The following is an 18948-nucleotide window of genomic DNA, read 5'->3' on the forward strand; positions in this document are numbered from 1 at the left end:
CACGTAGGTGCAGATACTACCGCCTCCCTGTATATCACGTAGGTGCAGATACTACCGCCTCCCTGTATATCACGTAGGTGCAGATACTACCGCCTCCCTGTATATCACGTAGGTGCAGATACTACCGCCTCCCTGTATATCACGTAGGTACAGATACTACCGCCTCCCTCTCTCTCTGTAGATGACGGGGGTACAGATACTACCGCCTCCCTTTCTCTCTCTGTAGATGATGGAGGTACAGATATTACCGCCTCCCTGTCTCATTGTAGATGATGGAGGTACAGATATTACCGCCTCCCTGTCTCATTGTAGATGATGGAGGTACAGATATTACCGCCTCCCTGTCTCTCTGTGTAGATGATGGAGGTACAGATACTACCACCTCCCTGTCTCATTGTAGATGATGGAGGTACAGATACTACCGCCTCCCTGTCTCTCTCTGTAGATGACGGGGGTACAGATATTACCACCTCCCTGTCTCATTGTAGATGATGGAGGTACAGATATTACCGCCTCCCTGTCTCTCTCTGTAGATGATGGAGGTACAGATACTACCGCCTCCCTTTCTCTCTCTGTAGATGATGGAGGTACAGATATTACCGCCTCCCTGTCTCTCTGTGTAGATGATGGAGGTACAGATACTACCGCCTCCCTGTATATCACGTAGGTGCAGATACTACCGCCTCCCTGTATATCACGTAGGTGCAGATACTACCGCCTCCCTGTATATCATGTAGGTGCAGATACTACCGCCTCCCTGTATATCACGTAGGTGCAGATACTACCACCTCCCTGTATATCACGTAGGTGCAGATACTACCGCCTCCCTGTATATCACGTAGGTACAGATACTACCGCCTCCCTCTCTCTCTGTAGATGATGGAGGTACAGATATTACCACCTCCCTGTCTCTCTCTGTAGATGATGGAGGTACAGATACTACCGCCTCCCTGTCTCTCTCTGTAGATGACGGGGGTACAGATACTACCGCCTCCCTGTCTCTCTCTGTAGATGATGGAGGTACAGATACTACCGCCTCCCTGTCTCATTGTAGATGATGGAGGTACAGATATTACCGCCTCCCTGTCTCTCTGTGTAGATGATGGAGGTACAGATACTACCGCCTCTCTGTATATCACGTAGGTGCAGATACTACCGCCTCTCTGTATATCACGTAGGTGCAGATACTACCGCCTCCCTGTCTCTCTCTGTAGATGATGGAGGTACAGATACTACCGCCTCCCTGTCTCTCTCTGTAGATGATGGAGGTACAGATACTACCGCCTCCCTGTCTCATTGTAGATGATGGAGGTACAGATATTACCGCCTCCCTGTCTCTCTGTGTAGATGATGGAGGTACAGATACTACCGCCTCTCTGTATATCACGTAGGTGCAGATACTACCGCCTCTCTGTATATCACGTAGGTGCAGATACTACCGCCTCCCTGTATATCACGTAGGTGCAGATACTACCGCCTCCCTGTATATCACGTAGGTGCAGATACTACCGCCTCTCTGTATATCACGTAGGTGCAGATACTACCGCCTCCCTGTATATCACGTAGGTGCAGATACTACCGCCTCCCTGTATATCACGTAGGTACAGATACTACCGCCTCCCTCTCTCTCTGTAGATGATGGAGGTACAGATATTACCACCTCCCTGTCTCTCTCTGTAGATGATGGAGGTACAGATACTACCGCCTCCCTGTCTCTCTCTGTAGATGACGGGGGTACAGATACTACCGCCTCCCTGTCTCTCTCTGTAGATGATGGAGGTACAGATACTACCGCCTCCCTGTCTCATTGTAGATGATGGAGGTACAGATATTACCGCCTCCCTGTCTCTCTGTGTAGATGATGGAGGTACAGATACTACCGCCTCCCTGTCTCATTGTAGATGATGGAGGTACAGATACTACCGCCTCCCTGTCTCTCTCTGTAGATGACGGGGGTACAGATACTACCGCCTCCCTTTCTCTCTCTGTAGATGATGGAGGTACAGATACTACCGCCTCCCTGTCTCATTGTAGATGATGGAGGTACAGATATTACCGCCTCCCTGTCTCTCTGTGTAGATGATGGAGGTACAGATACTACCGCCTCCCTGTATATCACGTAGGTACAGATACTACCGCCTCCCTGTATATCACGTAGGTGCAGATACTACCGCCTCTCTGTATATCACGTAGGTGCAGATACTACCGCCTCCCTGTATATCACGTAGGTGCAGATACTACCGCCTCTCTGTATATCACGTAGGTGCAGATACTACCGCCTCTCTGTATATCACGTAGGTACAGATACTACCGCCTCCCTTTCTCTCTCTGTAGATGACGGGGGTACAGATACTACCGCCTCCCTTTCTCTCTCTGTAGATGATGGAGGTACAGATATTACCGCCTCCCTGTCTCATTGTAGATGATGGAGGTACAGATATTACCGCCTCTCTGTCTCTCTCTGTAGATGATGGAGGTACAGATACTACCGCCTCCCTGTCTCTCTCTGTAGATGACGGGGGTACAGATACTACCGCCTCCCTGTCTCTCTCTGTAGATGATGGAGGTACAGATACTACCGCCTCCCTGTCTCATTGTAGATGATGGAGGTACAGATATTACCGCCTCCCTGTCTCTCTGTGTAGATGATGGAGGTACAGATACTACCGCCTCTCTGTATATCACGTAGGTGCAGATACTACCGCCTCTCTGTATATCACGTAGGTGCAGATACTACCGCCTCCCTGTCTCTCTCTGTAGATGATGGAGGTACAGATACTACCGCCTCCCTGTCTCTCTCTGTAGATGATGGAGGTACAGATACTACCGCCTCCCTGTCTCATTGTAGATGATGGAGGTACAGATATTACCGCCTCCCTGTCTCTCTGTGTAGATGATGGAGGTACAGATACTACCGCCTCTCTGTATATCACGTAGGTGCAGATACTACCGCCTCTCTGTATATCACGTAGGTGCAGATACTACCGCCTCTCTGTATATCACGTAGGTGCAGATACTACCGCCTCCCTGTATATCACGTAGGTGCAGATACTACCGCCTCTCTGTATATCACGTAGGTGCAGATACTACCGCCTCCCTGTATATCACGTAGGTGCAGATACTACCGCCTCCCTGTATATCACGTAGGTGCAGATACTACCGCCTCCCTGTATATCACGTAGGTGCAGATACTACCGCCTCTCTGTATATCACGTAGGTACAGATACTACCGCCTCCCTTTCTCATTGTAGATGATGGAGGTACAGATATTACCGCCTCCCTTTCTCTCTCTGTAGATGATGGAGGTACAGATATTACCGCCTCCCTGTCTCATTGTAGATGATGGAGGTACAGATATTACCGCCTCCCTGTCTCTCTGTGTAGATGATGGAGGTACAGATACTACCGCCTCCCTGTATATCACGTAGGTGCAGATACTACCGCCTCCCTGTATATCACGTAGGTGCAGATACTACCGCCTCCCTGTCTCATTGTAGATGATGGAGGTACAGATATTACCGCCTCCCTGTATATCACGTAGGTACAGATACTACCGCCTCCCTCTCTCTGTGTAGATGATGGAGGTACAGATACTACCGCCTCCCTTTCTCTCTCTGTAGATGATGGAGGTACAGATATTACCGCCTCCCTGTATATCACGTAGGTACAGATACTACCGCCTCCCTCTCACTGTGTAGATGATGGAGGTACAGATACTACCGCCTCCCTTTCTCTCTCTGTAGATGATGGAGGTACAGATATTACCGCCTCCCTGTCTCATTGTAGATGATGGAGGTACAGATATTACCGCCTCCCTGTCTCTCTGTGTAGATGATGGAGGTACAGATACTACCGCCTCTCTGTATATCACGTAGGTGCAGATACTACCGCCTCTCTGTATATCACGTAGGTGCAGATACTACCGCCTCTCTGTATATCACGTAGGTGCAGATACTACCGCCTCCCTGTATATCACGTAGGTGCAGATACTACCGCCTCTCTGTATATCACGTAGGTGCAGATACTACCGCCTCCCTGTATATCACGTAGGTGCAGATACTACCGCCTCCCTGTATATCACGTAGGTGCAGATACTACCGCCTCTCTGTATATCACGTAGGTACAGATACTACCGCCTCCCTTTCTCTCTCTGTAGATGATGGAGGTACAGATATTACCGCCTCCCTGTCTCATTGTAGATGATGGAGGTACAGATATTACCGCCTCCCTGTCTCTCTGTGTAGATGATGGAGGTACAGATACTACCGCCTCCCTGTATATCACGTAGGTGCAGATACTACCGCCTCCCTGTATATCACGTAGGTGCAGATACTACCGACTCCCTGTCTCATTGTAGATGATGGAGGTACAGATATTACCGCCTCCCTGTATATCACGTAGGTACAGATACTACCGCCTCCCTCTCTCTGTGTAGATGATGGAGGTACAGATACTACCGCCTCCCTTTCTCTCTCTGTAGATGATGGAGGTACAGATATTACCGCCTCCCTGTCTCTCTGTGTAGATGATGGAGGTACAGATACTACCGCCTCTCTGTATATCACGTAGGTGCAGATACTACCGCCTCCCTGTATATCACGTAGGTGCAGATACTACCGCCTCTCTGTATATCACGTAGGTGCAGATACTACCGCCTCTCTGTATATCACGTAGGTGCAGATACTACCGCCTCTCTGTATATCACGTAGGTGCAGATACTACCGCCTCCCTGTATATCACGTAGGTGCAGATACTACCGCCTCTCTGTATATCACGTAGGTGCAGATACTACCGCCTCTCTGTATATCACGTAGGTGCAGATACTACCGCCTCCCTGTATATCACGTAGGTGCAGATACTACCGCCTCCCTGTATATCACGTAGGTGCAGATACTACCGCCTCCCTGTATATCACGTAGGTGCAGATACTACCGCCTCCCTGTATATCACGTAGGTGCAGATACTACCGCCTCCCTGTATATCACGTAGGTGCAGATACTACCGCCTCTCTGTATATCACGTAGGTGCAGATACTACCGCCTCTCTGTATATCACGTAGGTGCAGATACTACCGCCTCTCTGTATATCACGTAGGTGCAGATACTACCGCCTCCCTGTATATCACGTAGGTGCAGATACTACCGCCTCCCGGCCGTCATATATATGCCTTATAACGTGGCCTCTATGAATGAAGTCTACGAGGGCAGTATGGAGGCCACTTACCGCGTGCAGGAACCTCTGCTGCTGGTCCTGGAGCCGCGGGTAAACACTCACAGAGCGCAGGGCAGAATTCAAGGCCTTGAAGTGAGCGACCATCACCTGACCGAAGGCGTCATCCGGGGAGAACTGTTCATACAGCACAAAGCGAGAGCGAGGGAAGCGGCGAGCCGACCAGCCAATCACATCCGTAGATCTAAGGGGCAGAGAGGTCATGGTGGGGTCAGAGGTCACCGACTACACATCACAACTACTTCTGGCCGTTACCTACCGGGCGGGATCCATGTAGCACAGCACCACCTCTGCCAGGAGGAGGGTGGGACAGTCCCATGTGATGGCGGCCGCCGCCAGCGCAGAGTCCAGCGCGTCCACATCGCCGAGGTCCACCCCGATGAGTTTGTAGTCAGGCGAGTCCAAGACAATGGAGTCTAAGGGGCACACAAGAGGGAACAAGGTATGAGCTCTGCCAGGTCCTCACACAGTTCCTCCTGTCAATAGACGACCACTTCCGTCAGCCTGCGCCATTACCAGCGGCGTCTTACGGAGGGCAGGACTCTGGCGTGATGCCTTGTTGTGGTCACCGTCTGGAGAGCGCATCTAGAATGGCTTAACCCCTTAGTGACCAAGCACTACACGACCCCGGTGCAATCTAGTGGGGGAAGGGGGTCCGGACAGCCGGACTGTCACTCTACATCTCCTCCGGCACCCCACGACGCAATCACAACCATGGAAGCTAGAAGCCAACAGAGAGCGCGGCAGTGGGCCTATCAGACAGCATGTGTATAGTGCACTGCATTACAGGAGTCACGCAGTACTGCAGTGTACTATTCTAGTGCTCAATCACATCTCAAGTGCCCTAAAGAACTCAAAAATAAGCCAAAAAATCAATAAACTCCCCCCAACAATGATGAAATAAAGCTATCCTTGTATCGCAGCGCCACCCCCAGGATAAGGCGAATGAAACAACTGCGTTATTAGGCCTGCAAGGGGCTGTGGACAGGAAACAGACGTGGCGGGGTGGGCTGGAAAGGAGAGAGGTGAGGACTCCAGCCAGCAGCCGAGTGCGTGTGACTGTGTGCTGGCAGCCTGTCAGCAATCACAGCAGCAATAAGCCGAGTGTGACTGTGTGCTGGCAGCCTGTCAGCAATCACAGCTGCAATAAGCCGAGTGACTGTGTGCTGGCAGCCTGTCAGCAATCACAGCTGCAATAAGCCGTGTGTGACTGTGTGCTGGCAGCCTGTCAGCAATCACAGCAGCAATAAGCCGAGTGTGACTGTATGCTGGCAGCCTGTCAGCAATCACAGCTGCAATAAGCCGAGTGTGACTGTGTGCTGGCAGCCTGTCAGCAATCACAGCTGCAATAAGCCGAGTGTGACTGTGTGCTGGCAGCCTGTCAGCAATCACAGCTGCAATAAGCCGTGTGTGACTGTGTGCTGGCAGCCTGTCAGCAATCACAGCTGCAATAAGCCGAGTGTGACTGTGTGCTGGCAGCCTGTCAGCAATCACAGCAGCAATAAGCCGAGTGTGACTGTATGCTGGCAGCCTGTCAGCAATCACAGCTGCAATAAGCCGAGTGTGTGCGACTGTGCTGGCAGCCTGTCAGCAATCACAGCTGCAATAAGCCGAGTGTGACTGTGTGCTGGCAGCCTGTCAGCAATCACAGCTGCAATAAGCCGAGTGTGACTGTGTGCTGGCAGCCTGTCAGCAATCACAGCTACAATAAGCCGAGTGACTGTGTGCTGGCAGCCTGTCAGCAATCACAGCTGCAATAAGCCGAGTGTGACTGTGTGCTGGCAGCCTGTCAGCAATCACAGCTGCAATAAGCCGAGTGTGACTGTGTGCTGGCAGCCTGTCAGCAATCACAGCTACAATAAGCCGAGTGACTGTGTGCTGGCAGCCTGTCAGCAATTACAGCTGCAATAAGCCGAGTGTGACTGTGTGCTGGCAGCCTGTCAGCAATCACAGCTGCAATAAGCCGAGTGTGACTGTGTGCTGGCAGCCTGTCAGCAATCACAGCTGCAATAAGCCGAGTGTGACTGTGTGCTGGCAGCCTGTCAGCAATCACAGCTACAATAAGCCGAGTGACTGTGTGCTGGCAGCCTGTCAGCAATTACAGGTGCAATAAGCCGAGTGTGACTGTGTGCTGACAGCCTGTCAGCAATCACAGCTGCAATAAGCCGAGTGTGACTGTGTGCTGGCAGCCTGTCAGCAATCACAGCAGCAATAACCTGAGTGACTGTGTGCTGGCAGCCTGTCAGCAATCACAGCTACAATAAGCCGAGTGACTGTGTGCTGGCAGCCTGTCAGCAATCACAGCTGCAATAAGCCGAGTGTGACTGTGTGCTGGCAGTCTGTCAGCAATCACAGCTGCAATAAGCCGAGTGTGACTGTGTGCTGGCAGCCTGTCAGCAATCACAGCTGCAATAAGCCGAGTGTGACTGTGTGCTGGCAGCCTGTCAGCAATTACAGCTGCAATAAGCCGAGTGTGACTGTATGCTGGCAGCCTGTCAGCAATTACAGCTGCAATAAGCCGAGTGTGACTGTGTGCTGGCAGCCTGTCAGCAATTACAGCTGCAATAAGCCGTGTGACTGTGTGCTGGCAGCCTGTCAGCAATTACAGCTGCAATAAGCTGTGTGACTGTGTGCTGGCAGCCTGTCAGCAATCACAGCTGCAATAACCCGAGTGTGACTGTGTGCTGGCAGCCTGTCAGCAATCACAGCTGCAATAAGCCGTGTGACTGTATGCTGGCAGCCTGTCAGCAATTACAGCTGCAATAAGCCGTGTGACTGTATGCTGGCAGCCTGTCAGCAATCACAGCTGCAATAAGCCGAGTGTGTGCGACTGTGCTGGCAGCCTGTCAGCAATCACAGCTGCAATAAGCCGAGTGTGACTGTGTGCTGGCAGCCTGTCAGCAATCACAGCTGCAATAAGCCGTGTGACTGTGTGCTGGCAGCCTGTCAGCAATCACAGCTGCAATAAGCCGAGTGTGACTGTGTGCTGGCAGCCTGTCAGCAATCACAGCTGCAATAAGCCGAGTGTGACTGTGTGCTGGCAGCCTGTCAGCAATTACAGCTGCAATAAGCCGAGTGTGACTGTGTGCTGGCAGCCTGTCAGCAATCACAGCTGCAATAAGCCGAGTGTGACTGTGTGCTGGCAGCCTGTCAGCAATCACAGCTGCAATAAGCCGTGTGACTGTATGCTGGCAGCCTGTCAGCAATCACAGCTGCAATAAGCCGTGTGACTGTGTGCTGGCAGCCTGTCAGCAATCACAGCAGCAATAAGCCGAGTGTGACTGTATGCTGGCAGCCTGTCAGCAATCACAGCTGCAATAAGCCGAGTGTGTGCGACTGTGCTGGCAGCCTGTCAGCAATCACAGCTGCAATAAGCCGAGTGTGACTGTGTGCTGGCAGCCTGTCAGCAATCACAGCTGCAATAAGCCGTGTGACTGTGTGCTGGCAGCCTGTCAGCAATCACAGCTGCAATAAGCCGAGTGTGACTGTGTGCTGGCAGCCTGTCAGCAATCACAGCTGCAATAAGCCGAGTGTGACTGTGTGCTGGCAGCCTGTCAGCAATTACAGCTGCAATAAGCCGAGTGTGACTGTGTGCTGGCAGCCTGTCAGCAATCACAGCTGCAATAAGCCGAGTGTGACTGTGTGCTGGCAGCCTGTCAGCAATCACAGCTGCAATAAGCCGTGTGACTGTATGCTGGCAGCCTGTCAGCAATCACAGCTGCAATAAGCCGTGTGACTGTGTGCTGGCAGCCTGTCAGCAATCACAGCTGCAATAAGCCGAGTGTGACTGTGTGCTGGCAGCCTGTCAGCAATCACAGCTGCAATAAGCCGAGTGTGACTGTGTGCTGGCAGCCTGTCAGCAATTACAGCTGCAATAAGCCGAGTGTGACTGTGTGCTGGCAGCCTGTCAGCAGTCACAGCTGCAATAAGCCGAGTGTGACTGTGTGCTGGCAGCCTGTCAGCAATCACAGCAGCAATAAGCCGAGTGTGACTGTATGCTGGCAGCCTGTCAGCAATCACAGCTGCAATAAGCCGAGTGACTGTGTGCTGGCAGCCTGTCAGCAATCACAGCTGCAATAAGCCGAGTGTGACTGTGTGCTGGCAGCCTGTCAGCAATCACAGCTGCAATAAGCCGAGTGTGACTGTGTGCTGGCAGCCTGTCAGCAATCACAGCTACAATAAGCCGAGTGACTGTGTGCTGGCAGCCTGTCAGCAATCACAGCTGCAATAAGCCGAGTGTGACTGTGTGCTGGCAGCCTGTCAGCAATTACAGCTGCAATAAGCCGAGTGTGACTGTGTGCTGGCAGCCTGTCAGCAATTACAGCTGCAATAAGCCGAGCGTGACTGTGTGCTGGCAGCCTGTCAGCAGTCACAGCTGCAATAACCTGAGTGACTGTGTGCTGGCAGTCTGTCAGCAATCACAGCTACAATAAGCCGAGTGACTGTGTGCTGGCAGCCTGTCAGCAATCACAGCTGCAATAAGCCGAGTGTGACTGTGTGCTGGCAGCCTGTCAGCAATTACAGCTGCAATAAGCCGAGTGTGTGCGACTGTGCTGGCAGCCTGTCAGCAATCACAGCTGCAATAAGCCGAGTGTGACTGTGTGCTGGCAGTCTGTCAGCAATCACAGCTGCAATAAGCCGTGTGACTGTGTGCTGGCAGCCTGTCAGCAATCACAGCTGCAATAAGCCGAGTGTGACTGTGTGCTGGCAGCCTGTCAGCAATTACAGCTGCAATAAGCCGAGTGTGACTGTATGCTGGCAGCCTGTCAGCAATTACAGCTGCAATAAGCCGAGTGTGACTGTGTGCTGGCAGCCTGTCAGCAATCACAGCTGCAATAACCCGAGTGTGACTGTGTGCTGGCAGCCTGTCAGCAATTACAGCTGCAATAAGCCGTGTGACTGTGTGCTGGCAGCCTGTCAGCAATTACAGCTGCAATAAGCTGTGTGACTGTGTGCTGGCAGCCTGTCAGCAATCACAGCTGCAATAACCCGAGTGTGACTGTGTGCTGGCAGCCTGTCAGCAATCACAGCTGCAATAAGCCGTGTGACTGTATGCTGGCAGCCTGTCAGCAATTACAGCTGCAATAAGCCGTGTGACTGTATGCTGGCAGCCTGTCAGCAATCACAGCTGCAATAAGCCGAGTGTGTGCGACTGTGCTGGCAGCCTGTCAGCAATCACAGCTGCAATAAGCCGAGTGTGACTGTGTGCTGGCAGCCTGTCAGCAATCACAGCTGCAATAAGCCGTGTGACTGTGTGCTGGCAGCCTGTCAGCAATCACAGCTGCAATAAGCCGAGTGTGACTGTGTGCTGGCAGCCTGTCAGCAATCACAGCTGCAATAAGCCGAGTGTGACTGTGTGCTGGCAGCCTGTCAGCAATTACAGCTGCAATAAGCCGAGTGTGACTGTGTGCTGGCAGCCTGTCAGCAATCACAGCTGCAATAAGCCGAGTGTGACTGTGTGCTGGCAGCCTGTCAGCAATCACAGCTGCAATAAGCCGTGTGACTGTATGCTGGCAGCCTGTCAGCAATCACAGCTGCAATAAGCCGTGTGACTGTGTGCTGGCAGCCTGTCAGCAATCACAGCTGCAATAAGCCGAGTGTGACTGTGTGCTGGCAGCCTGTCAGCAATCACAGCTGCAATAAGCCGAGTGTGACTGTGTGCTGGCAGCCTGTCAGCAATTACAGCTGCAATAAGCCGAGTGTGACTGTGTGCTGGCAGCCTGTCAGCAGTCACAGCTGCAATAAGCCGAGTGTGACTGTGTGCTGGCAGCCTGTCAGCAATCACAGCAGCAATAAGCCGAGTGTGACTGTGTGCTGGCAGCCTGTCAGCAATCACAGCTGCAATAAGCCGAGTGTGACTGTGTGCTGGCAGCCTGTCAGCAATTACAGCTGCAATAAGCCGAGTGTGAATGTGTGCTGGCAGCCTGTCAGCAATTACAGCTGCAATAAGCCGTGTGACTGTATGCTGGCAGCCTGTCAGCAATCACAGCTGCAATAAGCCGTGTGACTGTGTGCTGGCAGCCTGTCAGCAATCACAGCTGCAATAAGCCGTGTGTGACTGTGTGCTGGCAGCCTGTCAGCAGTCACAGCTGCAATAACCCGAGTGTGTGTGACTGCGTGCTGGCAGCCTGTCAGCAGTCACAGCTGCAATAAGCCGAGTGTGTGTGACTGCGTGCTGGCAGCCTGTCAGCAGTCACAGCTGCAATAAGCCGAGTGTGTGTGACTGCGTGCTGGCAGCCTGTCAGCAGTCACAGCTGCAATAACCCGAGTGTGCGCGACTGTGTGCTGGCAGCCTGTCAGCAATCACAGCAGCAATAACCCGAGTGTGTGTGACTGTGTGCTGGCAGCCTGTCAGCAGTCACAGCTGCAATAAGCCGAGTGTGTGTGACTGTGTGCTGGCAGCCTGTCAGCAATCACAGCTGCAATAACCCGAGTGTGACTGTCTGCTGGCAGCCTGTCAGCAAAAACAGCTGCAATAAGCCGAGTGTGACTGTGTGCTGGCAGCCTGTCAGCAAAAACAGCTGCAATAAGCCGAGTGTGACTGTGTGCTGGCAGCCTGTCAGCAATCACAGCTGTAATAACCCGAGTGTGACTGTGTGCTGGCAGCCTGTCAGCAATCACAGCTGCAATAAGCCGAGTGTGACTGTGTGCTGGCAGCCTGTCAGCCATCACAGCAGCAATAACCCGAGTGTGACTGTGTGCTGGCAGCCTGTCAGCAATCACAGCAGCAATAACCCGAGTGTGACTGTGTGCTGGCAGCCTGTCAGCAATCACAGCTGCAATAAGCCGAGTGTGACTGTGTGCTGGCAGCCTGTCAGCCATCACAGCAGCAATAACCCGAGTGTGACTGTGTGCTGGCAGCCTGTCAGCAATCACAGCAGCAATAACCCGAGTGTGACTGTGTGCTGGCAGCCTGTCAGCAATCACAGCAGCAATAGGCCGAGTGTGACTGTGTGCTGGCAGCCTGTCAGCAATCACAGCTGCAATAAGCCGAGTGTGACTGTGTGCTGGCAGCCTGTCAGCAATCACAGCTGCAATAAGCCGAGTGTGACTGTGTGCTGGCAGCCTGTCAGCAAAAACAGCTGCAATAAGCCGAGTGTGACTGTGTGCTGGCAGCCTGTCAGCAATTACAGCTGCAATAAGCCTAGTGTGTATGACTGTGCTGGCAGCCTGTCAGCAATCACAGCTGCAATAAGCCGAGTGAGACTGTGTGCTGGCAGCCTGTCAGCAATCACAGCTGCAATAAGCCGAGTGTGACTGTGTGCTGGCAGCCTGTCAGCAATCACAGCAGCAATAAGCCGAGTGTGTGTGACTGTGTGCTGGCAGCCTGTCAGCAATCACAGCTGCAATAAGCCGAGTGTGACTGTGTGCTGGCAGCCTGTCAGCAATTACAGCTGCAATAAGCCGAGTGTGAATGTGTGCTGGCAGCCTGTCAGCAATTACAGCTGCAATAAGCCGTGTGACTGTGTGCTGGCAGCCTGTCAGCAATTACAGCTGCAATAAGCCGAGTGTGACTGTGTGCTGGCAGCCTGTCAGCAATCACAGCAGCAATAAGCCGAGTGTGTGTGACTGTGTGCTGGCAGCCTGTCAGCAATCACAGCTGCAATAAGCCGAGTGTGACTGTGTGCTGGCAGCCTGTCAGCAATTACAGCTGCAATAAGCCGAGTGTGTGTGACTGTGTGCTGGCAGCCTGTCAGCAATTACAGCTGCAATAAGCCGTGTGACTGTGTGCTGGCAGCCTGTCAGCAATCACAGCTGTAATAAGCCGAGTGTGAATGTGTGCTGGCAGCCTGTCAGCAATTACAGCTGCAATAAGCCGTGTGACTGTGTGCTGGCAGCCTGTCAGCAATCACAGCAGCAATAACCCGAGTGTGTGCGACTGTGCTGGCAGCCTGTCAGCAATCACAGCTGCAATAAGCCGAGTGTGACTGTGTGCTGGCAGCCTGTCAGCAATCACAGCTGCAATAAGCCGAGTGTGACTGTGTGCTGGCAGCCTGTCAGCAATCACAGCAGCAATAAGCCGAGTGTGACTGTGTGCTGGCAGCCTGTCAGCAATTACAGCTGCAATAACCCGAGTGTGACTGTGTGCTGGCAGCCTGTCAGCAATCACAGCTGCAATAAGCCGAGTGTGACTGTGTGCTGGCAGCCTGTCAGCAATCACAGCAGCAATAAGCCGAGTGTGAATGTGTGCTGGCAGCCTGTCAGCAATTACAGCTGCAATAAGCCGTGTGACTGTGTGCTGGCAGCCTGTCAGCAATCACAGCTGCAATAAGCCGAGTGTGACTGTGTGCTGGCAGCCTGTCAGCAATCACAGCTGCAATAAGCCGAGTGTGACTGTGTGCTGGCAGCCTGTCAGCAATCACAGCAGCAATAAGCCGAGTGTGTGTGACTGTGTGCTGGCAGCCTGTCAGCAATCACAGCAGCAATAAGCCGAGTGTGACTGTGTGCTGGCAGCCTGTCAGCAATCACAGCAGCAATAAGCCGTGTGACTGTGTGCTGGCAGCCTGTCAGCAATTACAGCTGCAATAAGCCGAGTGTGACTGTGTGCTGGCAGCCTGTCAGCAATCACAGCAGCAATAAGCCGAGTGTGACTGTGTGCTGGCAGCCTGTCAGCAATCACAGCTGCAATAAGCTGTGTGACTGTGTGCTGGCAGCCTGTCAGCAATCACAGCAGCAATAAGCCGTGTGTGACTGTGTGCTGGCAGCCTGTCAGCAATCACAGCTGCAATAACCCGAGTGTGACTGTGTGCTGGCAGCCTGTCAGCAATCACAGCAGCAATAAGCCGAGTGTGACTGTGTGCTGGCAGCCTGTCAGCAATCACAGCAGCAATAAGCCGAGTGTGACTGTGTGCTGGCAGCCTGTCAGCAATCACAGCAGCAATAAGCCGAGTGTGACTGTGTGCTGGCAGCCTGTCAGCAATTACAGCTGCAATAAGCCGAGTGTGACTGTGTGCTGGCAGCCTGTCAGCAATCACAGCAGCAATAAGCCGAGTGTGTGTGACTGTGTGCTGGCAGCCTGTCAGCAATCACAGCTGCAATAAGCCGAGTGTGACTGTGTGCTGGCAGCCTGTCAGCAATTACAGCTGCAATAAGCCGAGTGTGTGTGACTGTGTGCTGGCAGCCTGTCAGCAATTACAGCTGCAATAAGCCGTGTGACTGTGTGCTGGCAGCCTGTCAGCAATCACAGCTGTAATAAGCCGAGTGTGAATGTGTGCTGGCAGCCTGTCAGCAATTACAGCTGCAATAAGCCGTGTGACTGTGTGCTGGCAGCCTGTCAGCAATCACAGCAGCAATAACCCGAGTGTGTGCGACTGTGCTGGCAGCCTGTCAGCAATCACAGCTGCAATAAGCCGAGTGTGACTGTGTGCTGGCAGCCTGTCAGCAATCACAGCTGCAATAAGCCGAGTGTGACTGTGTGCTGGCAGCCTGTCAGCAATCACAGCAGCAATAAGCCGAGTGTGACTGTGTGCTGGCAGCCTGTCAGCAATTACAGCTGCAATAACCCGAGTGTGACTGTGTGCTGGCAGCCTGTCAGCAATCACAGCTGCAATAAGCCGAGTGTGACTGTGTGCTGGCAGCCTGTCAGCAATCACAGCAGCAATAAGCCGAGTGTGAATGTGTGCTGGCAGCCTGTCAGCAATTACAGCTGCAATAAGCCGTGTGACTGTGTGCTGGCAGCCTGTCAGCAATCACAGCTGCAATAAGCCGAGTGTGACTGTGTGCTGGCAGCCTGTCAGCAATCACAGCTGCAATAAGCCGAGTGTGACTGTGTGCTGGCAGCCTGTCAGCAATCACAGCAGCAATAAGCCGAGTGTGTGTGACTGTGTGCTGGCAGCCTGTCAGCAATTACAGCTGCAATAAGCCGTGTGACTGTGTGCTGGCAGCCTGTCAGCAATCACAGCAGCAATAAGCCGTGTGTGACTGTGTGCTGGCAGCCTGTCAGCAATCACAGCTGCAATAACCCGAGTGTGACTGTGTGCTGGCAGCCTGTCAGCAATCACAGCAGCAATAAGCCGAGTGTGACTGTGTGCTGGCAGCCTGTCAGCAATCACAGCAGCAATAAGCCGAGTGTGACTGTGTGCTGGCAGCCTGTCAGCAGTCACAGCTGCAATAAGCCGAGTGTGACTGTGTGCTGGCAGCCTGTCAGCAATTACAGCTGCAATAAGCCGGCATCTGAGCTGAAGAAGAGACTAAGGCCTCCTTCCCACGACCGGATTTCCGCCGCGTAATTCGCGGCAAAAATCCGCTGCGTTGCCCGCAGCTATTAGGTTCTATTGAACCTAATAGCACAATGCTCACGATGCGGAATTACGCACCGCGATTTCTCCCGTCCTCACCCGCAGCATGCTCTATTTTCTGCGGGTGAGGACGGGCTGTACGCGCTGACGGCTTCCATTGCAGTCAATGGAAGCCGTCCGGTCACGCTATCTCCCGCTGTAACCAGCGGGAGATAGCGTGAAAAAACGCTTCCCCACCTACTGCCGCAGCGTCATTTGACGCGGCCGGCTCGTCACGTGACGCGGTGGGCGTGTCACACGACGTGACGGCGGTGGGCGGGGAAGCGTTTTCACGCTATCTCCCGCAGGTAAGTATAGGGGCTCTGGGGGGCGCCGTGACGGGCTTCACAGCGTAATATTACGCGGCGGAGCCCGTCACGCTCGTGGGAAGGAGGCCTTAGGCCCAGTGCCCACGGCCGTGACGGGCTCCGCAAGCGGAATTCCGCAGCGGTGTCCGTCACGGCGCCCCCAGAGAAACCCATACTTGCCTCCGGATCCGCCGCCTGTCGTCCCCAAGTGAGGCTGGTGACCTACACGACCCCAAGAGAGGCTAGTGACCTACACGACCCCAAGAGAGGCTGGTGACCTACACGACCCCAAGAGAGGCTGGTGACCTACACGACCCCAAGAGAGGCTGGTGACCTACACGACCCCAAGAGAGGCTGGTGACCTACACGACCCCAAGAGAGGCTGGTGACCTACACGACCCCAAGAGAGGCTGGTGACCTACACGACCCCAAGAGAGGCTGGTGACCTACACGACCCCAAGAGAGGCTGGTGACCTACACGACCCCAAGAGAGGCTGGTGACCTACACGACCCCAAGAGAGGCTGGTGACCTACACGACCCCAAGAGAGGCTGGTGACCTACACGACCCCAAGAGAGGCTAGTGACCTACACGACCCCAAGAGAGGCTGGTGACCTACACGACCTCAAGAGAGGCTGGTGACCTACACGACCCCAAGAGAGGCTGGTGACCTACACGACCCCAAGAGAGGCTGGTGACCTACACGACCCCAAGAGAGGCTGGTGACCTACACGACCCCAAGAGAGGCTGGTGACCTACACGACCCCAAGAGAGGCTGGTGACCTACACGACCCCAAGAGAGGCTGGTGACCTACACGACCCCAAGAGAGGCTGGTGACCTACACGACCCCAAGAGAGGCTGGTGACCTACACGACCCCAAGAGAAGCCACTATCTCAACTCTTATAACCTCTCTGGCCATCTAAATGGAATTGTCCACTGGGTGGAAGAAAATCGAGGGAGGAGAAACGACCAGCAGGGGGCGCCGTCCGACACCTCAGTATCCATCACATATATATGGACCACAGCTAAACACAATGTACAGGGGATATAAGACCAGCGGGGGGCGCCGTCCGACACCTCAGTATCCATCACAAATATATGGACTACAGCTAAACACAATGTACAGGGGATATAAGACCAGCGGGGGGCGCCGTCCGACACCTCAGTATCCATCACATATATATGGACCACAGCTAAACACAATGTACAGGGGATATAAGACCAGCAGGGGGCGCCGTCCGACACCTCAGTATCCATCACATATATATGGACCACAGCTAAACACAGTGTACAGGGGATATAAGACCAGCGGGGGGCGCCGTCCGACACCTCAGTATACCAACACATATATATGGACCACAGCTAAACACAATGTACAGGGGATATAAGACCAGCGGGGGGCGCCGTCCGACACCTCAGTATCCATCACATATATATGGACCACAGCTAAACACAATGTACAGGGGATATAAGACCAGCGGGGGGCGCCGTCCGACACCTCAGTATACCAACACATATATATGGACCACAGCTAAACACAGTGTACAGGGGATATAAGACCAGCGGGGGGCGCCGTCCGACACCTCAGTATACCAACACATATATATGGACCACAGCTAAACACAATGTACAGGGGATATAAGACCAGCGGGGGGCGCCGTCCGACACCTCAGTATCCATCACATATATATGGACTACAGCTAAACACAATGTACAGGGATATAAGACCAGCAGGGGGCGCCGTCCGACACCTCAGTATCCATCACACATATATATGGACCACAGCTAAACACAGTGTACAGGGGATATAAGACCAGCAGGGGGCGCCGTCCGACACCTCAGTATCCATCACATATATATGGACCACAGCTAAACACAATGTACAGGGGATATAAGACCAGCAGGGGGCGCCGTCCGACACCTCAGTATCCATCACATATATATGGACCACAGCTAAACACAATGTACAGGGGATATAAGACCAGCGGGGGGCGCCGTCCGACACCTCAGTATACACACATATATATGGACCACAGCTAAACACAATGTACAGGGGATATAAGACCAGCGGGGGGCGCCGTCCGACACCTCAGTATACCAACACATATATATGGACTACAGCTAAACACAATGTACAGGGATATAAGACCAGCAGGGGGCGCCGTCCGACACCTCAGTATCCATCACATATATATGGACTACAGCTAAACACAATGTACTGGGGATATAAGACCAGCAGGGGGCGCCGTCCGACACCTCAGTATACCAACACATATATATGGACCACAGCTAAACACAATGTACAGGGGATATAAGACCAGCAGGGGGCGCCGTCCGACACCTCAGTATACCAACACATATATATGGACTACAGCTAAACACAGTGTACAGGGGATATAAGACCAGCAGGGGGCGCCGTCCGACACCTCAGTATACACACATATATATGGACTACAGCTAAACACAATGTACAGGGATATAAGACCAGCAGGGGGCGCCGTCCGACACCTCAGTATCCATCACATATATATGGACCACAGCTAAACACAATGTACAGGGGATATAAGACCAGCAGGGGGCGCCGTCCGACACCTCAGTATACCAACACATATATATGGACCACAGCTAAACACAATGTACAGGGGATATAAGACCAGCGGGGGGCGCCGTCCGACACCTCAGTATCCAACACATATATATGGACCACAGCTAAACACAATGTACAGGGGATATAAGACCAGCGGGGGGCGCCGTCCGACACCTCAGTATCCATCACATATATATGGACCACAGCTAAACACAATGTACAGGGATATAAGACCAGCAGGGGGCGCCGTCCGACACCTCAGTATACATCACATATATATGGACTACAGCTAAACACAATGTACAGGGATATAAGACCAGCAGGGGGCGCCGTCCGACACCTCAGTATACCAACACATATATATGGACTACAGCTAAACACAATGTACAGGGGATATAAGACCAGGAGGGGGCGCCGTCCGACACCTCAGTATACCAACACATATATATGGACCACAGCTAAACACAATGTACAGGGATATAAGACCAGCAGGGGGCGCCGTCCGACACCTCAGTATACCAACACATATATATGGACCACAGCTAA

General features: G+C 53.0%; 1 protein-coding gene across 1 annotated transcript in view; it reads right to left on the reverse strand.

Annotated features, from left to right (window-relative positions):
• The window catches only part of LCMT2 (leucine carboxyl methyltransferase 2), a 93985-nt gene extending 88171 nt beyond the window's left edge, over positions 1 to 5814 (reverse strand). Inside the window, exons 1-3 of the mRNA XM_066589054.1 lie at positions 5760 to 5814; positions 5489 to 5645; positions 5224 to 5413 (exon numbers count right to left, since the gene is read on the reverse strand). Coding sequence (XP_066445151.1) covers positions 5224 to 5413; positions 5489 to 5645; positions 5760 to 5814 — 402 coding nt within the window. The remainder of the gene's footprint in view (positions 1 to 5223; positions 5414 to 5488; positions 5646 to 5759) is intronic.
• Positions 5815 to 18948: the final 13134 nt, after the last annotated feature.

The sequence above is a fragment of the Eleutherodactylus coqui genome, chromosome 1, assembly GCF_035609145.1.
Source record: "Eleutherodactylus coqui strain aEleCoq1 chromosome 1, aEleCoq1.hap1, whole genome shotgun sequence".
Classification (NCBI taxonomy): domain Eukaryota; kingdom Metazoa; phylum Chordata; class Amphibia; order Anura; family Eleutherodactylidae; genus Eleutherodactylus; species Eleutherodactylus coqui.